This window comes from Bos mutus, chromosome 4, assembly GCF_027580195.1.
Source record: "Bos mutus isolate GX-2022 chromosome 4, NWIPB_WYAK_1.1, whole genome shotgun sequence".
Taxonomy (NCBI): domain Eukaryota; kingdom Metazoa; phylum Chordata; class Mammalia; order Artiodactyla; family Bovidae; genus Bos; species Bos mutus.
Genome location: NC_091620.1, coordinates 16,882,049 through 16,909,115, shown reverse-complemented (window position 1 = coordinate 16,909,115; position 27,067 = coordinate 16,882,049). Strand labels below are relative to the sequence as shown.

General features: G+C 45.5%; 1 protein-coding gene across 1 annotated transcript in view; it reads right to left on the bottom strand.

Moving 5' to 3' along the window:
- The window catches only part of CNTNAP2 (contactin associated protein 2), a 2,330,533-nt gene that overhangs the window by 137,439 nt on the left and 2,166,027 nt on the right, over window positions 1-27,067 (bottom strand). The window contains exon 21 of the mRNA XM_070369076.1: window positions 5,421-5,514. Coding sequence (XP_070225177.1) covers window positions 5,421-5,514 — 94 coding nt within the window. The remainder of the gene's footprint in view (window positions 1-5,420; window positions 5,515-27,067) is intronic.

Genomic DNA, 27,067 nt, shown 5'->3' with positions numbered 1-27,067 from the left:
CTACTTATATGCTTCTTCTTTTTTTTGCCTTCTGGTCTAAGTGCAAGAATTATGTTTATCTCTATTATATTCCATCTTATTATTTTTATCCTATCTTTCCAGCCTGCCAAGATGCTTTTAAAGTGTTTTTTATCATCCAGCTTATTAAACCATCCCTCTCAGCTTCATGGCATTTGCAAACTTAATAAACATTCTATTTGTGTCTTTATCCAAGGCACTGATAGAAATGTTGGGGAAAGAGATGAGTAGCACAGAAGACTCTGCTACAGGCTTCCAATTGACTTAGAGATTCTCTTGAAAGACTATTAAATCTGTTGTTGAAAATCAGATATATAAAGTCCATGACATCATTCAGCTAGTAAATGATGGACATAACTAGGTCTGGTGAAATTTATACTTTGTGAAGCTTTGCTCATTGCTGGGGATCCTGGCTTCCTCCTCGCAGGATTCAGAAATGTCACAACTCATTCCAAAATTCTGTTGCCGGTTGACAGCGTTCACAGTTTTATTTCTAGAATATATTTCTGCCGCTCCCTTTAGAAGTCACACTTGTCGTGGATTAAGTACCCTTCTTTCATCCTTTTTATGTGTCCTTTTTCAAGCAGTGCTCATCAAAGAGCTCCATGTGAAGTCCTATTAATTTATTTAGATACATCTCCTTTTCCTTCTTTTATGTGATCAGTTTCTGATTAGCAGCTGACTCAACAACTTGGGGGCGTGGATCTCAAGGGGGTGTCAAAACCTTAGTGGAGTACATGAGAGAGCCATTTGAAGTTCAGCTGTCTGATGGACATTTACATAGCTAGTGAAAGCATATTGGTTGCTTCTCACTGACGTGAATGTCAGTTTCAAAGAGAGATCTCACCAATCCTGTTCCTGCTAAATGACCACATTTTTAAGGAACACTGGCTGGAGGAGATGGTGGATGATTAGCCTAGCCAGGCACCCACATGTTTTCTGAGGTCCTCACTGTGACTCCTTAGATGGTACTAACAGAATTTATCTCCAAGGTATCAGATCTCTTCCTTGATTCTTCATCCTTCTGAAGGTTATAGGTGTTACCAGGAAGGAATGCCTAGCTCTTGGTGTCACACACCTGTTTCAAAGGCCTCCTCTGCCAATGACCAGGGAGATATTAAGCCAGTGGTTCTCAGTGGGCAGTGACTCTACCCTTGGGGGAGCATTTGGCCACATCTGGAGTCACTGATGGCTGTCACAACTGGGGGGTGTGACTTGTAGCCAGTGGGTAGAGCACCGGGAAGCAGCTAAGCACCCCACAAAGCACAAGTCAACCACCACAACGAAAAATTGTGTATCTGACCCCAAAAGACAACAGTGCTGCTGCTGGAAAACCTGCTTGAAGAAAATAACCTTCCTGAATCTTCATTCCTTTTCCCATACAGTGAGGGTAACAGTGGTCCAGGCTGGTGTCATGAGAACTATAGGCAGCACTATATACTAAAACACATACCACACTGCCACAGAGCCAGCATCCAAAAACAGCCATCATTTTTTTGGCTTATTATTATCAAGTATTACACGGGATATTTATTAAGATGTTATTCGCTCAATACTAAAAAGGTAGTTTATTTATGCCAAATATTTTTTTGAGCACTTTCCATACGTTAGGCACTGATGTGGCTGCTGCAAATAGATAAATTAAAAAGTAAGAAGACAACACTGTTAGCTTCCTGTTAGCTTCAGGAAGCTAACAGCTTGCAAGTAGGCACTGTGTTCCCATTTTGTAACTGACAGACCCAGGCTCTGGGAGGTTCAAGTACTGAACTCAAGGGTTCAATGCCAATGAGGGGCAGAGCCCAGATTCTAACACCAGTGGCGGCTACAGACTGAGGGCTTGTGTCTCTCTAGAACTGTATGCTGAAATCCTAACCCCCAAGGGGATGGATCTGGGATCAGATCGTGAGGGCAGAGATCTCCCGAATGAGATTATTGTCCCTCTAAGAAGAGCCCCCTGGAGGAGGAAATGGCAACCCACTCCAGTATTCCTGCCGGGATAATCCCATGGACAGAGGAGCCTAGTGGGCTCCCGTCCATCAGGTCACAAAGAGTCGGACACGACTGAAGAGACTGAGTGCACACACCCAAGAAGAGATGGGAGAGAGCTTACTTCTCTCCATCACATGAGGATACGATGAGAAGACAGGTGTCTGCAAACGAGGAGCTGGGCCCTCACCAGACACCTGCTCTGCTGCTACCTTGATTGCCAACTTTCCAGCCTTCAGAACTTGTGAGAAATAAACGCCTGTCGCTTAGCTGTCTAGTCGGGGATTTTATAGCAGCACGAGCTGACCAGCTGACTGCCACACCCTCTCTGCCTGATTCCAAAGCCTACATGCTTTCCACTGCATTATTGTCAGATGCCTGCCTTTAGGAAAAGGAGACTGCAAGCTGTGTGGGAAGATCTCACCTCTGTGCTAGTTTTTATCATCTTAGCATCCTTATCGGCATCCTCTCACTCTGCAGGACACGTCTACGGTGATAAGCTTTTCGTTTCTTTCCCTTCTACTGTTTATCAATTTAACAAATATTTATTGAGCACTTGCTCCTTGTTCCCTTGGAGGAGGAAATGGCAATCCTACTCCAGTATTCTTGCCTGAAAAATCTCCTGGATAGAGGGGAGCCTGGAGGCCTGTTGTCCATGAGGTCACAAGGAGTGCTCCTTGTTAGGATGCAGTGGAACTTTGAGACCCTGTCTTGTGGTCTGCAGAGAGCTCTGGGGCTGGTGTGGATGAGAGTCAGTCTTGAATAGAAGTCTCGCGTGAGACCCAAAGCAGAGCCTTAACTTAGCCTCACGTGCCTGAGGCCATGAGGTCCTCTCCCTGTCGGGGCTGTGGAGGTCCTTACAGGTTTCTATTTCTTTATGCAACTCATCACAGGCACAGTTAGTTTATTTGCATGGCAAAATTTTCCTTTGGTGAACAGAAAACTCTGGGTGTATTATTCATATACCTGAAATTCATATAATGGTTTTAGCTCAGCACATCTCGAGCAGAGTCAATTCTTACTTATAGAAGATTTCTCTTATGATGTTATTTGTTCATGACCTTGAAGGTTCGTGCCTCATTGCATATTGCAATTTTGCTTTAATGTCAATTTAGTCACCTGACTTGAAATCCTGATGAATAAGAGTGTTACTCATGGTGAAGGAAACTGGCATTCACCCAACGTACCTGTCAAATTTGACTTTGCAAGTTTCATGAAAGAAATAAAGTCCATTGTTTCCGTATGTTCATGCTGGGTGTTACTTTAGGAATATCATAGTGCAGTGTCTTTAGGAATATCACAGTATCATAGTGTAGAGTTTGTTTGGATGGAGTCAGCCCTGAAGGAGCGCTTAAAATTTCCTGTTATTCTTCACTGAGTTGCGGAATGCATGTGGCGGCAAGTGGGCACTCAGCGACACCTCAGGGTGCATGCCTGCAGACACCAGGGCTCTACGCCACTGACTACATTGGCATGTGTAACCAAATTATAACGGCACTGCTTGTCTTTACGCTGCGTTTCCTTCTGGACCTTGACCCTTACTGACTAGACCTTTGTTTGTGGACTCTCATCAGAGAGACCCAGCTTCACAACTCTGCTTTTCCACACAGCAGTCAAGTAACTCCAGCAAACTGACCCTGCTCAGCTTCAGCTTCCTCGTCTGTAAAATGAGGAAAATGATCCTACGTCTTGCTTCCCTGAGCTGCTGTGACACTACGTTGTCACATTTGCACACGAAGATGATTAGCCCGATGCCTCGAACAGCAGGTGGCCCGTGGTCTGGGCTGCCTTTCCTTTTCACTTTTACCACTGATTAAGCTACTGCCACTCCCCTCTGCCTTTTCGCTGAGGGCGTGGCCCTTTCCTGGGACGCGACCTACACCTCTGTTTGCCCGCTGTCTTGTCTCGTGTGTCCCTGGTTCTCAGTCCTGGAATACACTTTGCTCTTGGCTGCTTTCTGACATGGGATGTTGGGCTTGTCCCTCAACAGGCCAGCCTCTGTTGCCCAAATCCTCTTCTTCGGTCTTTCTGTTTCATTCCTAAGTCCACCATCACAGAGGTTACAGCACGGTGGTCAGGAACAGAGACACAGGTATCTGACTATCTAGGAAAATGTTTTGATCCCAGCCTTAAGTAGGTGGCTTTGGGCACGATACGTAATCTCTTGATGCCTCAGTTTTCTCAGCTGTAAAGTGGAGATGATACCTTGAGTATCTCATGGATTTACTAAGGAGTTTAAATGTGTTTGTGTATCTGAAGCACTTGAAACGGATCTTGGCCCACAGAAAGCTCCTCTGTAAGTGTATACTATTGTTACTTGTTGTTATGGGTTGGGCCCCCTGTTCTTTTCATTATCTGCTAGGTTCCCCTGTCCCCATCTTTTAAAAATGAATGCTTTTAACAATTAAGAGCATTCTGATCATACAGCAGCCCCCCTCCCCCGGCTTTGGCCAGCACATCACCCACTGTCTTACGAGTCCCATTTTGGGTTCACAATATAGAGTTCTCTTACAGAAAAAAAAAAAATGTCATTGGCTTTATATTAATCACTTAAAATATGTAACCAATCACATCCAGAGTTAATCTCGACAGCTCTGATCTGTAGTAGAGAAGGGCCAAGTGGCTTCTAAATTCACGATCACATGCAGGGGATTCTGTCACAACCCCAATTCCTATCAGCCTTCTGATTGCAAATAATATAGGTAGGGCTTCCCGGGTGGCTCGGTGGTGAAGAATCCACTTGCCAATGCAGGACACACGGGTTCGATCCCCGACCCGGGAAGATTTCAGATGCTGGGAGCAACTAAGCCTGTGCACCCCAGCTACTGAGCCTGTGCTCTAGAGCCTGGGAGCTGCAACTCTCGAGCCCACGTGCCACAACTACTGAAGCCTGAGCGCCCTAGAGTCTGCCTGCAACAAGAGAAGCTACCACAATGAGAAGCCCATGCACCGCAACTAGAGCGCAGCCCCCACTCGTCGCAACTAGAGAGAAGAACCAGCAGCAACGGAGACCCAGCATAGGCCAAACAAGAAATCTAGAAAACAGTTAAAAAAAACATCAGGTATGCTTCTCGACAGTGAGAGACCCAGCATAGGCCAAACAAGAAATCTAGAAAACAGTTAAAAAAAACATCAGGTATGCTTCTCGACATGTTGAATACTTAGAATAGGAAAAAGTTATATTAAATATTGTTAGTGGGTAGAGCTCTGTAATAAACCAAAGAACAGATTTTAGATAAAGAAACTGGGAGCAGATACACGGCTTCACCCGTGGTTTAGTTTGTCATGTACCAAACAACACAGGTTTTATCACCATCACAGATATAGGAGCCTCAACCACCAATTACGACACATTTCAAAGGCAAATGAGCAGCTTTAGGAAATATTATGTGGGCAGTTTATCCCAAATTTCTTACCTATGACTTTTCCTAGGAAGAGCGACTTGGGAGAATTGAAGAGCGTGTCGGATGAACTTGGCAGGTGGTAACTCACGGAAGGATAGTGATCCAGCTGCAGGAGGAAAAGAAGAGACACTTTTAGAAGAACATCACATCCTGCAGGGACGCGGATCTTCCCTGAGGGATGATGTCACTCTTTCAGCCCCAGTTTCTGGATCTTATTTCATCAGTGCTGACTCCAAAATACCAGCCTGAGAAAATAGGAGCTCATCCCAGCCTTCGCTGGGGTTATTGGAAAATGATCTGAGCCTGTACATGAAGACCTTTTATGAGCTCTTCTCCAGCTCACGCACCTTTTCTGTGGCTGATGGACTAAGACCCTCACTCATTTTAATAGAGTAAAATCTGCTTGATTCAGTCTCTAGTATTGGCCCCTGAGATAGAGTAGGCTACATGTATAGTGATTTTCTTTAGCACACCTTACTGCACTTATTTCTTCCCCATTTGGGTCTATCCACCAGGACACCAATATCATTCTTCAGAATATATATATGTGTGTGTGTGTTCAAATGTGAATATGAATATATTAATGTATGTGAATACGTGCGAGAATTCCCTGGTGACTCAGGTAGTAAAGAACCTGTCTGCCAAAGCAGGAGAGGCAGGAGATTTAGGTTCGATCTCTGTATCAGGAAGATTCCCTGGAGTAGGAAATGGCACCGCACTCCAGTATTCTTGGCTGCGAAATCCCACGGACAAAGGAGTGTGGCGGGCTACAGGCCTGGGGCCACAGGGAGTCAGACAGGACTGAGTGGGCAAGCACGCAAGAATATGTACATTCAAATGCTGAGATATCCGGGTCACAGTTTTCTTGCTTGTCCAAACGAGGGTGATTTCTCCTTCCTGCCACAGTGCAGGGACATCAGAGCCTGGAGGGGGCAAAGACACCGTTACTCTGGCAGAGCTGACCTTTCAGAGTGGAGCTGGGCTGGCAACAGAGGGAGTTAAAAACAAAGCAGATGGGAAGAGCTTACAGACAATGGCTGTCACATGTCTGATTATGCTTCCCACGCAAAAGTGTGAACACTGCTGTCCCAGAATCCTTTGTGCCCTAACTGGCTATTCTTGCCTTAGCTGAACTTTTACAACCCAAACATTCTAGTTGTTTCTCCAACTGTGAGCTCTTAGAACTTTCTGTGTTCCTTGTAACCACCTGGGGAAAAAGAAATCTCTTTTGTACCCTTTCGTTTTTCTGAAGTGAGTTTAATACCTGCTCAGGAGAGCATAAAGTAAGGTGTGGGTTAGAAGGAAACACTTTTGTCCTCCTATCCAGCAGGTCCTTCCTGTGGGAACTGCGTACAGTAGCTACGTGCTGGGGCACGAACTTCCGAAACTAGACTCGCTAGAGGTGGGCCAGCATGGGCAAAGCTGCAGGGTGCAGGCCTGCTTGGGGGACGAGGAGCAGGGGCAGGAGAGGCAGGCCGGAAGTGTGGGGAGGGGACCAATCTCACTGGCCAGGAGGAGGACTGGCTGCTTTGAGGAATGATGGTTAATTATTAATGACCATCTACACCGGAATCTTGAGACTGCTTACTCGAAACCTAGAGCTTATTGAATATTCAAGATTAAGAGTCCAAGAGTCATCGCAGCTTAGGAATCTGGAGAGTTCTGACCTGCAGGACTGGTACTGTGAGTTTTTTTTTTTGTGCCTGGGTATCTGGTAGCACTGTGATAAAAGTCTAAAAAAGCATGATTAAAGCCAACATTGGCATGTTCGACTACAATTTTGCAAAGTTTGCTATGATTTCAAGTGTTTCATTAATGAAACACATGTTCTGGCCAGAGAACCTTAAATATTAATATTTTTATACTTTATTGTTTCCCTGGGGCAGAGGCGACTATCAGTTCAGTCGCTCAGTCGTGTCCAGCTCTTTGCGACCTCACGGACTGCAGCATGCCAGGCCTCCCTGTCCATCACCAGCTCCTGGAGTTTACTCAAACTCATGTCCATTGAGTCAGTGATGCCATCCAACCATCTCATCCTCTGTCGTCCCCTTCTCCTCCTGCCTTCAATCTTTCCCAGCACCAGGGTCTTTTCAAATGAGTCAGTTCTTCACATCAGGTGGCCAAAGTATTGGAGTTTCAGCTTCAGCATCAGTCCTTCCAATGAACATTCAGGACTGTTCTCCTTTAGGATGCACTGGCTGGATCTCCTTGCAGTCCAAGGGACTCTCAAGAGTCTTCTCCAACACCACATTCAAAAGCATCAATTCTTCAGCACTCTGCTTTCTTTAGAGTCCAACCCTCACATCCATACATGACTCCTGGAAAAACCATAGCTTTGACTAGGCAGATCTTTGTCGGCAAATAAGGTAACAGCTTTTTAATATGCTGTCTAGGTTGGTCCCTGTTGCTAAATAGCAACTAACTGTTTTGGCGCCATCTGGTGGCACACATGGGGAACTGCTAAGGTTCCTCCATCCACTTAGTACCTGTTGTTAGGGAACTTGGGGTTGCTGAGGGGAAGGGATAGTTAGGGAGTTTGCAGAGGTCATGTACACACTGCTATATTCAAAATGGATAACCAACAAGGACTTGTTGTGTAGCACAGGGAACTCTACTCAATGTTATGTGGCAGCCTGCGTGGGAGGGGGGTTTGGGGGAGAATGGATACATGTATACCTATGGCTGAGTCCCTTCCCTGTTCATCAGAAACTACCACAACATTGTTAATCAGCTATGCCCCAATACAAAATTAAAAGTTTAGTTTGAAACAAACAAAAAAAGGCTTCCTGAAATAGTTACATCATAACAGTATGCAGTAATCACTATGCTACCCTATTGCACTCGACAGAGTCGGCTTTTGGCACATTTTATATTATTTTTACCCAGCTCATGTAAAACAAAATTGCTAGTTTGTCTCCATAGATTACTTTCATCTCTTCCCCTTCCTTCATATATGCAGCTGATGACTTGAACCCAAAGCTAAAATTTACCTATATTATATTAAAATTTATTTCTTTTGCTTGGAAGGATACAGACTACTCAGAAGTTTTTGAATCTTGATTGTGCCATCAGTGATTCTGCCTGGCGTTGGTTTATCTATAAATACCACTAACACCCTTGAGTCTTAATTCATTAATGAAGCGATTAATGAAAATACATTGGGCAGGAATCTCAGAGGGCAGTGATCTATCATTCTGATCCAAATCACTTTTTAGTTAGGAAAATCTTTTGTAACAACCGAGTCGGAAAATATGACAACCGCTGAAGATACACGGGAAGGCTTTAACGTTTATGGAGATTAAACTCCTCGTGTCTGCGGCAGTTCTGTGATGGAAGAGGACCACAGGAGGAGAGCTAAGAGGGAAGAGGAGTCCGCTCGAGTTTTCCTCGCCGCTCGTCTCTCTCTCACTCTCCGTCCTGCTTTGTACCCAGAAGGAAGGGTGTGGGAGGAAAGGATGAGGTGACGTGGCGGGGACGGTGGGAAAGGGAACAGCAGCTCTGGGACCTGCGGATGCGACCAAATTAGGGATCCTGGACTCTGGGGCGATGAGCTGTGGGATGCAGGTGGCTCTAGAAGCTGGAAAAGGCAAGGAAAGGGATTCTCCTCTCCGAGCTTCGGGGCAACCAGCCCAGTCAGCAGCAGGCCATCCACTCAGTAACGCTAACTGGCCTCCAGAACCGTAAGGCAATCCCTCAGGGTTACCCTAAATCCGCAGTAAATTGTTACAGCAGCAACAGAAAACCAATCCCCGGAATTAAAAGAAGAGCTTGTGACATTAAAACCAGGCCCGAACAGCGCCCTCTCCTGGCTTGCTTCTCAGACAACCACGCTAGTTCTGTTCCTGTCTTCCTGCCTCCCAGACAGAGATTGTTAATAAGATCGATTTCTGAGCTGCCCTGGCTTTTTGAGAGCATCCAGCCCTGCTTTCCGGAATCCTCCCCACATGAGCCCCGTTCCCAAAATAAGCTGTCCCTGCCTCTCTCCCAGTGACACCTCCACGGAGGTCCCTGGGATGTGAGTCTCTTTGTGTCGGTAATCAATTTGTTGCCTCCTTTCAGTATATGCTCTATGATTAACGTGAGTTCCTTTAATTTCCTTTAAAGTGAGCAAAATATTAAACTTTTCTGGTTGAGGGCCCTGGAAGAAAAGCTACGACCAACCTAGACAGCGTACTAAAAAGCAGAGATATTACTTTGCCGACAAGGGTCCTTCTAGTCAAAGCTATGGTTTTTCCAGTAGTCATGTATGGATGTGAGAGCTGGACCATAAAGAATGCTGAATGCTGAAGAATTGATGCTTTCTAACTGTGGTGCTGGAGAAGACTCTTGAGAGTCCCTTGGACAGCAAGGAGATCAAACCAGTCAATCCTAAAGGAAATCAACCCTGAATATTCATTGGGAGGACTGATGCTGAAGTTCCAATACTTTGGCCACCTGATGTGAAGAGATGACTCATTGGGAAAGACCTAATCCTGGGAAAGACTGGGGGCAGGAGGAGAAGGGGACAGAGGATGAGATGGTTGGATGGCATCACCGACTCAACGGACATGAGTCTGAGCAAGCTCAGGGAGGTAGTGAAGGACAGGGAAGCCTGGCAAGTCCATGGGGTCTCAAAAAGTCGGACACGACTGAGTGACAGAATAACAAAGGGGGCCCTGGAGGGAAGAAAGGGCTTCTGGAAATTTCCAGTGCTGGCTTGAGGGTGGGGAGGTCTGCCTAGGGCCTGAGGTCTGCCTGAGCCTCAGACCCAGAGTGTGATCCTCCTGTGACCCTATGGCCTGGTACCCATCTGTTTCCCCTGGAAACCAGAGCCCCTGTGAGCCCTGTGTGGGCTGCGTGCTCTGAGGCCTCCTGCCTCCAATCTCACACATGCTCACACGTGTGCACACTCCTCCAACTCCACAGAGTGGCCTTTTGGTGGCTCAGCAACCCCAGACCAGCTCCAGCCTTGCCAAGCCAGAGCTTCTCTGCTCTCTGGGGTGCGGGGGGGAGACACGCACGCACGTGGTTTCTGTTTGAACCCAGGCCCACGTACTGAGTCGCTACTCTGTGCAGGGCTTTGTGCTGGGCTTTTCATGTCCTTATGTCATCTAACAGACATGACAAAAAGCATCTCAACTCAGAAAAGGAGTTGGCTAGCCGGACTGATAGGCTAACCCGGCTACACCTGGGTAACCACAAAGGCGACCTGTGAGTGACAGGCTCCTGAAACAGCCCCCGTGGCTCAACCGGGGAAGGAAGAGCTCAGCTACATTTTAAGTATTTACATTATAGGAGAGAATGCGTTAAATCAGATAAGGCAAGTACGGCTCAACCTGCAGAGCCTGAGAACACATCATATTAATACCGGTTCACTCATGTTACCAGGTGGCTGCCACTCTGCCAGGGAACCCCGGCGCACTTGTCATGGTCAAGTGCGATCAGTTCAAGGCAATTTCTTCGGGGTCCAAGCGAGCTATTTTGCTGTACATTTAGCTGATGGTCATCTCACCGGCAGTTAAGAGGCAATGAGAGCTTGTGTAATAGAGGCGCATCAAAATTAAAGGCTGTGACATCATGTGCCCCAGGACACCCTTAAGGGGACACTCACTTGTGCGACATTTACCGTCACTGTGACTCGGGCTGGGGCTCCAGCCTCACACACTGAGTTCAGAGCTTTCGTGTCGTCCAGGTATGATTTTGTGATTTCAGTTCACTGCCATTTTAAGCCACAGTTTGTCTTGGCAGAGTGGGAGGGGATTTCCTCACCCCGTTTGTGATTTGGGGGTGAAATGGAGGAGGTGGGGAAGGAGGAGGGAAGAAAGGCTGAGCTACCGTACGGTCACCTCTAGCCATCCGAGGGCCCGGCTCCCTGTCTGGAGACACGCAGAAGGGACACGCAGCACCGCCCTGAGAACACGGAGAGTCAGTGACCCGCCCCAGGTCACAGACCGGAAGTGGCGAGGTCAGCCTTGAGACCGGAAGTGGCGAGGTCAGCTGAGAACCGATGTTAAACTCACAAGGAATGTTCTTTTCCAGAGAGGGTTAAGGGTTGGGAAATAAAGTCTTTAAGAGACAGACCTTCCTTTCCTGTACATGTGCACAGGTTTCCTTTCAGAGTTATCAGGAGTTTTCATTTACGGTTTGATAAGCAATTTTAAAATGAGGAGCATTTACGAACTTATTACTATTGCCATCATGCCTTCATTATTATGGAAATGTAGTCGGTACAATATATTTTGCCTCATAAGGTCTAGTGTAACTGAAATCCTGTGGTATTGATGCAATTAAAAGAATTAATAAGCCCATTAGGTGGCTTATTTTTATATAAAAAATTTCTCAAAACAGTAAAAAGAAGAAAAAAAAAGTGCTTTCAAATGTTAATCTACTTTCCTTGGCCTAACACTCCACCTACTGGAAAAACAGTGAATACTATTTAAAGCACGAAGTATTTAAAAAAGAAAACTGACTTTGTATTAATAAATCTGTATAATATTTATAAATATCAAAGGATAAGAGGAGAAATTCTCATTTCACAATTGATATAGCATTTTCAAAACAGCTGATTTCTAGGAGTTTTATAGCAGGAAGTTCCCAAATACTTTATAATTAAAAAAAAAAATCTCATCAGAGCATATTTAGGATTTTCAGGTTTTTTGACTTGTATATGAGAATTCAGATGATAACAATAAAGCATTAAAAATCAACATCTGAACCACTATCTAGTAATTACATTTCTGATTTCCTTCTCAGAGATCCAGTGTGAGAACAGCTCATGGTTTTAATATGCTTTTACATTTAAAATCACTTTAATAGCCATCAAAATTAATGATTATACACAGCGAGTGGTTTAGCTAATAATTAACACAATTAGCATCCGTTAAATCATTTCAAAGACGTATTTTCCTGAAAAGCTCAAGGCAAAACACATTTTTGATAAACTGTAAAATGACTTTCTGGGAATAAGGAAGAACAAATCAGTGGGTGCAAAAAGTCAGGCAGAAGGCAAAGAAGAGTGAAAAATTAAAAGTTGGGGACGGTCAGTTCTGAAAATAGGGATTCCAGATACAAAGCTCCCCAAATCATATAACATGATGGCTCAAATTTCTACTCGTCAAACAAAAAAGAGTAAAGAAATACAAGTGAGAACAATTAAAAGAAATAATGTCGACATGACGAATACAACCGGGCATTTTCTATCTCAGTCTTTATTGGCTTCTGCTGTCTTGGTTTGACCAGCATGTGTTTTCAGGAGTCGGTTGTTTAAATTTAGATCCTGGCAAATCCCTGAGTGTGTTGTGTGGGGAAGTTTTCACGAAGCCAGCAATAAACCCGATGTGTTAGAACCGTCTGTCTAGGGCACGTACGGACAGGGAAACCATTGTAGGCTGGTGTGTGTGATGGTATGGCTGTCCCATTGTTTGTCTGCTGAGGCTGGGATGGGGGGTGGCTTCTCTGATGGTCAGGTTCTCGGGTGGGGGGCCCTGGCTGTGACTGATCCAGATACAGGGACTGTCTTTGAAGATGAGCCCCTCGTGGACGTTCACAATCAGATCTTCAGAGTGAGCTTGAAGGCTGGCTTCAGCAGGCGTCTGCCAGCCTGCACTCCTGAGAAGGCTACACCTGTGCAGCCCTGGGCCACCTGGGTGGGCATGGATGACTGTCACAGGGTGACCCGACTGCTCCGGGGCTTGTGTGTGGGAGGAGGCATGTGTGTCTCTGTTGGTTGCTCTTTGGAACTCCATGGGCTGTAGACCCCCAGGCTCCTCTGTCTGTGGAATTCTCCAGGCCAGAATACTGGAGTGGACAGCCATTCCCTTCTCCAGGGGATCTTCCTGACCCAGAGATCAAACCCTGGTTTCCTGCACTGCAGGCAGATTCTTTACCATCTGAGGCACCAGGGAAGAGGCAAAACCTTTGGCATGACCCTCAAATTCCTCCCCTGATCGTATCTCCTTCTAGGCACGTCTTTAAGTAAATGACATGACTCCTCATATCTCTTAACGCCACATAAGGGCTTTCGAGCGATTCTGCTGTCCGCCTACCCTGTGGAGTGAAGCTGAAGACGTGCCCAAGGAGGTGCTTACAGCTGGGAAAACCTCTTGCTACGTTTCAGTTGGGGAGGGATAAATTAGGAGCTTGGGCTCAGCAGATACACAGAGCACTAGGAAGGCAGGAAGAGATAGGGACGACAGAGGATGAGAGGGTTGGATGGCATCACCGACTCGATGGACATGAGTCTGAGCAAGCTCCGGGAGTTGGTGATGGACAGGGAGGCCTGGCGTGCTGCAGTCCATGAGGTTGCAAAGAGTCAGACACGAGTGAGTGACTAAACTGAACTGATGTAAAAAATAGATAATCAGCAAGGTCCTACTGCATAGCACAGGGAACTATAGTCAGTATCTTGTAATAATCAAGGAAAAGAATCTGAGAAAGAATATGTATATATATATAAATATCCTTTGGAGAAGGCAATGGCACCCCACTCCAGTACTCTTGCCTGGAAAATCCCATGGACGGAGGAGCCTGGTAGGCTGCAGTCCATGGGGTCGCTAAGAGTCGAACACGACTGAGGACTTCACTTTCACTTTTCACTTTCATGCACTGGAGAAGGAAATGGCAACCCACTCCAGTGTTCTTGCCTGGAGAATCCCAGGGACAGGGGAGCCTGGTAGGCTACCGTCTATGGGGTCACACAGAGTTGGACATGACTGAAGTGACTTAGCATAGCATAGCATAAGTATCCTTGCAACTAACACAACACTGTAAATCAACTCTACTTCAGTTAAAGGCAAAAAGAGTACATTCCTCACAACTGGTGATGTCAGGAGGGACAGGGATGATTCTAAGTTGGGTCAGAGGTTGATTCAATGGCCCATAAAGACCATTCTGATTCTAAAACTATTCTAAGCAAATATTACTACTGAAGTTTGCAGTTTACATTGCTGTTTATAAGGAAGAACTGGAAGCGGTTTGTGACAATCATTTTTTTTTTTCTCGTATCCAGGGAAGGATGCAGAAAAGGATAGCATCCTAATCAGATCTCTGGTGCCCAGGCAGTGCTAGTGTTAAAGAACCGGCCTGCCAATGCAGGAGATGTAAGAGACATGGGTTCGACCTCTGGGTCAGGAAGATCCCCTGGAGGAGGGCATGGCAATCCACTCTAGTATTCTTGCCTGGAGAATCCCATGGATGGAGGAGACTGGAGGGCCGCAGTTCATGGGGTCACAAAGAGTCGGAGGTGACTGGAGCGACTTATCGCACATACTCAGATCTGGGGAAACTGAGGCACCAAGAGGTTTGTGTCTGACCCAAGTCCATGGAGTCAGTGACAGCTATTTGACTTAATACACATGACTGTGTGCAGGCCACCAGGCTAAGGGTCATTAGAAAGAACATTTCCTGGCTCCAAGCAGGTCTAGGACTTTAGAGCATGATCCGGTGCTGGTTATTTTTAAAGAGATGAACCTGCAATTTTGATCACAGTCACTCCCCTAACCCTAAAAGCTAATGGCATTCCTGAATAAATGGCATTCATTGATCAATGGTTCTTCTCTAGATGATGTTTAAAATACTGAGAAAATTTAAATGTTTCATGTCTAATCAGACTAAGGTTAGGGCTTTGCAGTTCTAAACCTATTTAATGAAATGCTTTTTCTTCCTTGTTGGCTGGCCTTCTAGGTTTGCTCATGTGCTTGTGGAACGATCCTCATATGTGGGCGTTTAAGTTAAGCAACTCTGGGAGCCTTTACTTTATTGATCTTTCTAAGGCACTGGCTTCAGTATTTAAATGAGTTTGAGTTTGTTTCTTTAATGGTCTTTCAATAAAGCTTAGGTTGACCTGGCTCCCTCTGCAATCATGACATGGTAATGGCAGAAAAAGACTAATAATAAACATGAACTCATTTTGTGTGGTTGAAAAGGTTACATTTCTATTGATTTTTAACTGTAAAATAAAGTCCTGGATATTAAGAAAGCTCAGCAAACACATTCTTTTTCATACAGAGGCTCTGTCTATATTACTTTGCCAGTAGTTTTCGGCCGCAATAACAACAGTCCAAAAAATTGGCAGTTATCAGAGGACTGATAAACACATCCTTTAAATCCTGTCCCAGGTGACAGTGTATAAAGGTGTATCAAAGAGATCGTTAAACACAGAGTGACCTCAGAATGTGGGGTGAAAGCCACGGGTCTCATGGCTCGGTGTGATGGCCAGTTCTGCTGACTTTACAGAAAGCAGGAAAGCTCTGCTCCCTGGAAACACTCGTCTTTTAAGGCTATGTTTGGAGCCTGTTGCAAGAAGTGGAGTGTGGGGAGGGGTGGAAGGATATAGCAGAGGTGGTGGCAGATAGGAAAGACTAGGAGAAATGAGGTTAAGGAATGTAAGGAGAGCTTTCACTTCTGCGAGCCAGCTGGGTGGGTGCATGTGTGTGTATGTCAAAGTTATGACAAAATGGACCAAAACAATCCTCCACCTGGGAGCCTGTTAGATTTAGCTTTGGACTTGGAGCCTGTTTTCAAATCTGCTCCAGAACAGGGCTGGGAGGATCTGTGGATCTTGAACCTCTTGGTAACCTCACACCCACTCGGTACTCCGCCCAGTTCCAGCTCTTCATTAATGTTTTAGAGAAGGTTTGGACCTTGACATGTTGACATGTCAACATGGGCTCCGTTGACAATCTTGGGAAGAAAGAATACGTGGCTGAGAGGACTTGGCAGGAGGAAAAGTGCCAAGAATATCTCCCCAAGATTGGGTCCTCTACTTGCTCCTCTTCTCTATCATCAGTAGCAGCAGTATAGCATCTAACATTTCTTGAAAGTCAACTCCAGGTCAGACCCCACCTTAGGTACGTTGCATATATTGTAGCCCAGTCGGCAAAGAATCTGCCTGCAGTGCAGGAGACCCGGGTTCCATCCCTGGCTTGGGAAGATACCCTGGAGAAGGAAATGGCAACCCACTCCAGTATCCTTGTCTGGAAAATCTCATAGACAGAGGAGCCTGGTGGGCTGCAGTCCATGGGGTCGCAAAGAGTTGGGCACGACTGAGCGACTAATGCTTACATATTACTTCACTGAATCTGCAAGCGAGCCAGTGGACACAGATTCTCCGTTGCCCCATTTTACAGTTGCAGAAACCAAGGCCCTGGGAGATTAAGTGATGTTACCTATAAGGACACATAGCTCCTGAGAGGCATAAGCCAGGGGTCTGGGGGCCTGCAGGGTCTGGGCTTCTCCACCGTGTCTGCTTGGACCCTGTGCAGCTGCAAAGCTGGGCTGGCAGGGTGCCCACAGCAGCTGCACAAAAACACTCCTGGGAACGAGCGGAGGGCAGGGGCACCCCCGCCTCACCTCTACACGGGGTCCTTCTCGGCTTCGTCTTGCTGCCTCTCCTTCTGTGGGTCTCCTGAGTTACACGACGCACCTCTGGCTGCAGGACGGGTTTTCAGAGACGATCTCAACATTGGAGGTCGGAGGCTGCAGCAATCTGTCCGCCTCTTCTCCGCTGGCATTGCAGCCCACTTGTGGTCTCGGGCTTTGAGGTGAAGCACACGGCATGGGTAGACGCTACGAGGTCGGCTGTCCACACCCCGCCGTCATTCTCACCGGGGAGGTGTGGGCTCAGTTTTCTGTCTGTCCTCCAGGTTAACCTCTGCTGGCGGCCTGCCTGAGGATGCTGGGAGGGGTGGTCTTTTATGTCCACTTCCTGTTTGTTGTTTTGCTTTTTTGGGTCACGCTGTGCAGCATGAGGGATCTTGGTTCCCTGACCAGGGTTTGAACCCACGCCCCCCCTGCATTGGGAGCACAGAGTCTTAACCACTGGACCACCAGGGAAGTCCCCTCCGCTTCCTTTCTGATGCTCTTTCTCCGTCTTCACTTTTGAACAACTGGCTCAGACCCTTGCATCCACCCGGGGAAGTTTTTTTTTTATTACCATTTCCCTTCCAGCATTCGGATCACATTTCCTCGTCTCAAAGCTGTTAGAGTGAGGCTAATTCTTTTAGGTCTCAGGCGATGTCAGGGAAGAATGCAAATCAAATGCACCTTAGGAAGCAGAAAGGACCTGTGTGCTCTCAAATGCAGCCTGTGGGCTCAGAATCCATTACTGATGACCACGGTTTGTTCATTTATCCAGTCACTCAGCAAACCGTTCTTGAGGCTCCAGTGCCCAGGGCTCAGGAACAGAGCTGTGAGAAGAAGAGGTGGGAGTGAACCCCCTGGGCTGTACCTTTGAACTTGGAGTCAAGTTCTCATTTACATAAGCGACCCCAAGCCTCATGGCCATCCAAGTATCTCCCATTAGATGCAAATGACCCATGTTACAATTCCTGACTCTTGATGTTGTTGTTCAGTCGCTCAGTCATGTCTGACTCTTGCGACCCCATGGACTGCAGCATGCCAGGCTTCCCTGTCCATCACCAACTCCCGGAGTTTACTCAAACTCATGTCCATTGAGTCGGTGATGTCATCTAACCATCTCATCCTCTGTCGTCCCCTTCTCCTCCTGCCTTCAATCTTTCCCAGCATCAGGGTCTTTTCCAATGTGTCAGCTCTTCGCATCAGGTGGCCAAAGTATTGCAGTTTCAGCTTCAGCATCAGTCCTTCCGATGTATAGTCAGTGTTGATTTCCTTTAGGATTGACGGGTTTGATCTCCTTGCAGTCCAAGGGGCTCTCAAGAGTTGTTCAGCACCACAGTTTGAAAGCATCAGTTCTCTGGCACTCAGCCTTCTTTCATTAGATGGGTGTTTTTAGAGACCTCACCTGAGCTAGTTTCACAAGAAGTTTTCGCTTCCCCACGCTCAGCACTGGTTCTGGCTAATGACCGCTAGAGGGCATTTCAGCATCAGCTCCGGACCCGCTCCCTGCCACCCATCCATCAATATCCTCCTGCTCAGTGTCAGGGCTGACTTTTCCCTTTACTGAACAGAAGGGCAGCGTGCCATCCTTCAAACCTCAGACTGCATGTGGAGACACACTTATTCTTCGGAGAGGAGACACATTCACATGGGACAGGAACCTGCTTTCAGTTACTTGTGCTCAGGAAACACCTCTCTGCCCATCGCGCTAAAAAATAGCTTCGAGAATTACCATCTCTGAGAGTGATTTTTGTGCACCGCAGGTGGATATGAGGATATAATGCCTCACAGATTGGGCTTCAGTTTTCATGCCCGACAAAATAGAAATCTGGGAACCTTATCTTCTTTCTTGAGAGATGATTTACGAACTTAATGTGCTTCGGGGGGAAAAATGAACTCTCCAACCTTGGGCTTATAAGCTTTGGCTGCCTTCTGGAGGAGAAAAGCGAGAACTGACATGTCACACCCTAAACTGGATCCGAAATTGCATCGCAGCTGCTTTCCCAACTGAGCAGTGTGAGAAATGTAAAGCGAAGGAAACACATTTTTCTGCAGTGCAGGAATGGAGGTCCTGTCCGGCCCCAGAACACATTATTCATTTGCAGATGAAATTGCTTCAGAAAAGAAATGAAAAACTTGCAGGTGTTGACATATTCATTAGGAGTCTTTTTCTGTTTCAGATCAGATGAGTTTGATGGGTTGAACGTATTTTTTTCTTTGGTTCCTCTCTGTAAATTTTATGATTTGCAGAGGAGCAAATATTGGATCCCTGTGGTAAAAAATAAGTCCGATAATGTGGTCCTCGGGCCCCTCGTGGGAATGTAAGGAGCAGTTTGAGAGTCTTCCTAAGTCTGCTCTGGTCCGTTCCTTCTGCCCCAGGATGATCAGTTTCCCCCTCTGCTGCGCTTCTTCAGCACGAGTTCATACTTCCGCATTGATGTCCATGTGATGGCTGGTCTCCTCCATCGGACTGTGGCTCCGGGAAGCTCCGGTCATACTACCTGCCAAGAACACACGAGGTGCTGGGGACTGGCTCCCTGGGTTGAACAGAAAATCGATGGAACCTTGGTCCTGAAGGCCCTGTTGATAATGATCTGACAGCTGCTCTCTTGCTTTTTTGCTTTTAAAAAAGAGAAGCGGTTTGGGAAGGAAGGGAAGTAGCATCTATTGGGCCATAGAATATGCTAGATATTTTCATTTAATACACACACAAGTCCCATTAAAATAGGCGGCCTTATTCCTATTCTATATATAAGTCAACAGAGAGTTAGGTAACTTGCCAGATAATACATTTGGGAAGAGGAGGAGTCTATCAATTAGGGCGTTTCAGAATGTCTTAGTAAATGACTTCTGAATTTAACAATCCCAATCCGTGGGGGTCTTTGTTTAGACCCAGAGCATCCTCAAAGAGAAATCTTGCTTCATGAACTAAGGTCTTATTACTAGCCCAGACTGCTGACCCTCTCTTCTTCTGGATTCCTTGTCTATGATTTACACGCTGACTGGGAGCCAACTTGTTAATAAGTCTCTTCCAGAGGAGAAATAGGTGAGATGAGCTTCTATCATCTGAACTAAAGGAAATCAACCCTGAATATTCACTGGAAGGACTGATGCTGAAGCTGAAGCTCCAATACTTTGGCCACCTGATGCGAAGAGCTGACTCATTGGAAAAGACCCTGATGCTGGGAAAGAGTGAGGGCAGGAGGAGAAGGGGACAACAGAGGATGGGATGATTAGACTGCATCACCGACTCAATGGACATCAGTCTGAACAAACTCCAGGAGATAGTGAAGGACAGGGGAGCCTGGCATGCTGCAGTCCATAGGGTCCCAAACAGCTGGACACGACTTAGCGACCGAACAACAACAAATGCATTAATATTTCAAATGTGTATATATAATTTTTTGTTTCTCTCAAAATATGAACTCCTTGAGGATAAAATATACATTTTGTCATTCTCCTCTTCTCCATCAACTCATCAAAATCTACCTGGATTTCTTGCATGTAAGAGGTTCATAGCATATATTTGTTCTTCTCAATGTATACTCAGTGAAGCTGATTCCATTTTAATTTCACTTCATAAGTAGCCTTATGGGGTGGTATTGATGACCATCTGATCATCAATAACTGATAACTGATTTTACCCACTTCAGGATTAATGGATGGTTGCTGTTTGGAGTTTCCCATCATGCCATGGGCTGAGCGATGGACAAGGGTAAGAGATAATGTCAAGCAGATATCATTGTGTTAAATTCTTAGTGATCCTCATATAGTTTTAATATAGGAAAATTGCACTGTTAATGGAACATGGACATGCCAGGACCATCTTGAGAATGTTTTATCTGAAGCCGGATCTTCATCACACATCTCAACTGCACATCTCGAAATTGTGCCCTTATATTGTGGGTGCCCGGACCACTAAGCATAGAGACGGTCTTGGTGTAAAGGCTGGTCTGAACACATGGCAGGGGGAGGAATCCTTGGCACTGATGATTGCGTATCTTGTTTCTCTTTTTTGGAGACACTTCATCAAATATCCTACTTTCTGTTCAGAATTAAACATAGAAAACAGAAAACTAAAATACCCTTTGACAGGCCAAGCGCCCAGCCCGATCTCAAACCAAAATGACCTCAAACACAAAGTTAATGAGGTCATGAGGTTTTTGATGTGTGTCTTGCTTGTGAATAGGTTTATCTGGACACATGGAAGTATTGAAAACAAAACAGAATGAACTCTAATACAGACCAAACTGATGGGCCAGTTTCCAACAGACATCCCTGTCTGTTCCCTTCTCAGGTATCTTCTATAGAATTAAACCGGTGTAAGAGCTCCCCTGGTGGCTCAGGGGTAAAGAATATGCCTGCCAAGCAGGAGATGCAGGTTTGATCCCATGGTTGGGAAAATGCCCTGGAGAAGAAAATGGCAACCTACTCCAGTGTTCTTGCCTGGGAAATCCCATGGACAGAGGAGCCTGGTGGGCTACAGTCCATGGGTAAAAGAGACAAACACAGCTCAGCAAGTAAAAATCAACAACAGCGATATGAGAAATGAATAAAACATTGACTGATGTCCTCCACAGAATCAAACATCTGAGTCAGTCTTCCACGAAAGCAGAAAGTGAAGCAGGAATACACTTGCCAAGAACCCCAACAGAGAGCCCATTCCGTGGGTCAGCCACAGCACAAGGAGGGAAGGATTGGAGACTCCAAAGGGCTCATCACTATTCCTACAACCTCCTCCCTTCTGTCAAACCCACTTTGAGTGCACAACCTAGGCGGTGAGCTCATCGTCCAAGTAGAGAAACACTAAATTAGCCAAAGGGAAGACGTTACAGACAGTGTAATTTCACAGCAGGGCCTTAGACTAGTGAGGTCAACTTTCTTTATTTGTTCTGACATCCCTGAAAAGATTTAATGCATCCCAACAGCGTTGTTTTCTTTCATAAAGACTTGAACAACCTCTGATATTAAAATTTTTCAGTTGTGTTTACAGCAATACACTTTTTAATATTGTTCTTTATTGGCAGAAAGTTTGAGGGTAATAAAGACACACGTTTTTAAATAATTCATCTGAGTTTTGGCATCTAATTTCAGGCCAGGCTCCACAGTAGCACAGGAAAGAAGGACACTCAAACGAAAGTACTGGAGGTTATGTCCACGCTTCCTGAAGAACTGATGGGGAACTTTCCAGGTGGCACACACACAGGCCTGAGAGTAGGGCCACTTACTTCTTTTTCACTTAGAAAAGTGATTCTAAGTGATTTTGACATCCAGCAAATCTCAATAGGCTTTTCTTTTATTTCTTTTAAAAAAATATGTTTTTCCCCTAGTACATTATCTTTTTCTAAGAAGACTCTCATATAATCTGGTATCTCAAAAAATGACTATACCTTTTCATCAATTGCAGCAGGCTACATATTTTGTATCTTGTTTAGCACACACACTACTGATGCTTTGTTTTAAAGGTTCCATGTCATTAGCTTTTTTTAAACACTGAGGTCGGGTTGCATGCACTTGTCTACACCTTCCATTTATCCCCTAACAACACTTTGTAGAAACTGTGCTGAGTCAGTTTTCCAAAGTAGGTGGATATATTTGAGGAAGGGTCCTCTATTGTCTGTGACCAGGCCACCTAATCCACAGTCAGTTTAATCACTAGTTAAATTAGAGTGTTTAGGGTCTGGGCGTGGGAATCAGGCAGATCTAGGTTTGGACCTCAACTCGACCCCTTGCTGACCTTTCTACATCTCTGTTTCATCGTCTATAAAATGGGAATAATGGTACTTTTCTCACAGGAACGTGATTTACATCAAGTGCAGCCTGTAAAGCACGAAGACAGACTGGTACACTCAAGAAATGTGAATTGTCTTTACAACTACGACTAACACTATCAGTGTTATTACTATTGCCTTAATAGGCTTTTCCTGTGGCGGGTTGAGGAGGAATTCCTGGCATCTTTATTAATATTCATGAGAAAAGCTACTTGCACCAAATCATCTTTATAAGCAGATCCAGCAATTTCTTAAAGATTTTTTTTAAAATATGGACCTTTTTTATTAAGTCCTTATTGAATTTGTTACAACATTACCTCTGTTTTATGTTTTGGCTTTTTTGGCTGTGAGGCATGTGGGGTCTTAGTGCCCCAACCAGGGATTGAACCTGAGCTCCCTCATTAGAAGATGAAGTCTTAACCACTGGACCACCATGGGAGTCCCCCAGCAGTTTCTAAAGAGCTTGCTCTATCAGCCTCTCGTCCTGGAGCTCCTACAGGCACGTTTCACCCCCCAGCTGCAGGTGGCGCCCTCTGAGCCACGTGGGAGGCTGTCTTATCACCTCCTGGGTTGTTCTCTGCACCTTCCCGTCTTTAAACACAACCCTGGTCCAAAGAGTTTATCAGACAAATGTGCTTCTCCCCATCTCCCACCACGACCCTAACTGACTTCAAACACTAACTCCCCCCAATGATTTACTTTTACTTAAAACTCTTAAAAACTTTCAAAAGTTTATAAGGCAAGCTGAGAGGGGTGAGCTTGGGACTCTTGATGGCTCTCAAAAGCAACAAAGAGGCAATGGGGTGAGCGGTGACCAGCCCAGGCGGCAGGGAGGGTGGGGGTCTGGTTATATGGGTTCTAGATAGGAGTTTGTCTGTCGCAAGCACTGGGATCTAACTGGTCACCTGGATGTCCTCTATCTCAGTCTTCCCATCCTTCTAGTGGGCTAATAGTACCAGAGGCTCCCAACTCATAAGGCTGAGCATCCCAAAGATATATATGGATATATTGAACATCGCATAACATGATGACTCAGGCCCTTCTAGTACAGACAGAATTTCTCCTGGCTTGAGGAAGTTACTTGAAACAGCTTACAACTGAACAGTTCTCCACATCCCAAAAGTGGTGCCCTCATCAGTGTTTCATGTTAATTAACATATATGGCTCCCCTGTAAGTCCATAATTGAATTACTTCTCATTTTCTGCCATTAAAATTTCTCCAACAATTTTCATGGAAATCTGTTTTATATCATTTTGACCCACAAAAAGCCAAACCTAGTTAGTATATACAACTTGATGAGTCTGGAGTTAAGTATATGCCCATGAACCCATCACCACAATCTATGAATTTCTTTTGTTACAGTAGCTAATAGAACCCCAACAAATACACAAATGAGCACTTTGAAGCAGAGTACTGACATAACAGAAACCTAAAATTTGTAGCATATCCTGGGGTATGGATATTAGGGGCTAGAAAGATGGACAATAAAGATATGCAATAAAATGCTTTATAAAGCTGTCACCTCACGTGACCCGGAAGACACACTTAGCCTGTGCCCTGCGGATTTTGGGAAAGTGCTTGGAAAGAGCCAGAATGGTCGCAGTAATGGGTTGCTTCTTGCTGCCCATGTCAAGAAAGAGATGAGTTCAGGAAAAAAACTGACCGGTGTCCAAACATCTATGTGAGGGATAGAGAAAAGTTCAAAACTTTACTGCTTCACACCAGAGAATAAGGAATAAAACTGCAAAAAGCTTTGACTAATGAAGGCACAGTTAGATTTTCCAGCTCAGCAAACTAATTCCGCCCCACGGGCGAAGTTAAAATTAAAAGTCTTTGTCCCCCACATAAGCCTTTTATTTCAGATGGCCACGGCCTTCAGAGAGAGGCATGGTTCTGGGTAAGTGAGTAATTATGTTGGTCCAAGAACCATGCCTAGGAAAGAATGTAGGGTTATCTACTGGTATGAGAAACTGACCAGAAGTGGATAGGTCAGAAGCCAACTCAGGCTTTGAAGGAATTACATAGGCAAAGAAACCACTGGTCTGGTCTGCAGAGGCTTGTGAGTTTAAAACAACTCTCCGAGCAACTGACATCTGCAGGAAATGGTCCCTGGAAGCCCTAGGAATGATTATCATTGTCGTTCATGGCCAAGGGCGGCCACAGGGGGTCCTCAGAGTGTCTGCGTGCGTGCCAAGTCCCTTCAGTCTTGTCTGACTCTTGGCAACTCTATGGACTGTAGCCCACCAGGCTCCTCTGTCCATGGGATTCTCCAGGCAAGAATACTGGAGTGGGTCGCCACACCTTCTCCAGGGGTTCTTCCTGACCCAGGGATTGAACCCGTGTCTCTCACGTTTCCTGCACTGGCAGGCGGGCTCTTTACCACTAGCGCCACCTGGGAAGCCCTGTACCTGTGCTTAGTCGCTCAGCCGTGTCCGACTCTGCGACCCATGGACTGTAGCCCGCCCTGCTCCTCTGTCCATGGGGATTCTCCAGGCAAGGACAGTGGACAGGGTTGCCATTTCCTTCTCCAGGGGATCTTCTCAACCAGGGACTGAACCTGGGTCTCCTGCACTGTGGGTGGATCCTTTACCAAGTGAGCTACCAGGGAAGCCCTAGTAAACGCTATCTAGCGTGGTTACAGACCACAGGACTTTCCTCTTTAAAAAATATGTCTGACATAAGGTAGACTGTCACTGGGTTAAGCCACTGACATTTTTGGTTGTTACAGCAACTGGCGTGATCCTGGCGTCTGTGTCTTTTTCTTGATCCCTGGAGTTTAGAATGCACTGTGTGTTGCTATTGTTGGTAAATTCTGACCATTTTTTAGGATTCATATTCAATATACAACTCAATTAGCAATCGACTCAACAGTTTTTATACAATTTTGTTGAAGCTATGATTAATAGCGGGTAAGAAATTGATCATACTGAAGAGATGGAATTCAGTGACTTGGAGGAATATTTGTTTTGAAGACCCCTGAAGAAAACAGCTGAAGTCATGTTGTTCATGGTATAACAGTCTGGGGGCCTGGTCATCATTTGTTTCTGGGGATTTAGAGTTTTTTTTTTTTAAAGAAAGTCCTTATTTTACTTGTAGCAAATCTGTTAGCTTCTTCTTAGAAAAGACAGGAGGGCCCTCCAGTTACATGGAAGCCAAAATGATACATCTTACCATCTGTTCATTTGATTTTTAGAGAAAATGGACTCCTGAACCCTCCATTGTATAACCTCTAGAAACCCTCACATATGTGAGGTTAATTCAAAGATGTGGTTAATTCATTTTTCTTTTGAGCTAATTTTACCCTTGGATTAGGCCAGGATATCAGAAAACCATGTCATCTGGGCCCTTGTCCTCTTCATTTCCCATCTACCTTACTGACTGCAGACTTGTTTGGGCTGAAATCCATTTTTAAATGATGCTTGGCTTTCCCAAGGAAATGCTACATCAAGCAGGTTTGTGAAAAACACATTTGTTGCAGAAACCCTGCTGAAGGGCCCTGTGCACCACGTCTCTAGGGATCCATTATATAACAGAGGGGACGAAGGGCCTTCAGCTATCAGTGTTTTGTTAAAAATCTGAAGAAATGTAGCAAAATGCCAACATTTTTAATGTCTGGATGGTGGATCTGTAGGTGTATGTTTTATTATTCTCTGTGCTTTTGTGTATTTTTGAAGTATTTAGTAATGAGAACAACATCACACAGTTTCTAACTGGCCAGAGATATCCACTTCCAAAATGTTACGACCACCCTGCTAGACATTTCTCTAGTAAGTGATTCGAGTAAGAGCACATGGAAGCCGTAAGGTGTGACAGACTTAGGTTCATCTAGGCTTTTGCCACTCACTGCTTCCTGACCTTGGGTGATCTACAGCACACTCGGAGTGGCAGTTTCCCCATCTGTAAAATGGGTACATTCCTCATAAGCCTCTTGTGAAGACTCAGTGAGCGAATGTGTGCCAAGTGCTAGCACATTGCCTGGACCACTGTCATCACCAGTAAACACGAGCTACCATCATGCACGTGATGTTGCCAAGTGAACCGTGCTATGGGCAGCTTGCTATGCCAGTAAATACAATCCATGGTAGACAAGAAAAGAAAAGGATGATAGAGTAAGAAAAATTTCAATTCTCTACAAGAACTGGTACATTTTGCTCTTATGGGCTGTGGACTTCTGGCCACCAGAAGTCCAAACTTATACACATGGATAAGACCTGACCTGGGTGACTGTATTCTGCTCCTTCCTTGTCTTGGGGCCCTACTTTTTGTGACTTGCTTTAATCCTCAGTTTCATTTAGTTCTTGTTGTGCTTAGTGGCTCAGTCATGTCTGACTCTTTTTGACCCTTGGGCCGTAGCCCATCAGGCTTCTCTGTTTAGGTGTCATTTTCTCCTCCCTGGGGAATCTCCCCGACCTAGTAATCGAACCCACGTGTCCTGTGTCTCCTGCATTGCAGGCAGATTCTTTACCTGTAGGTACTCCCTATAAGAGTGCTGCACTCAATATGCCAGCAAATTTGGAAAACTCTGCAGTGGCCACAGGACTGGAAAGGTCAGT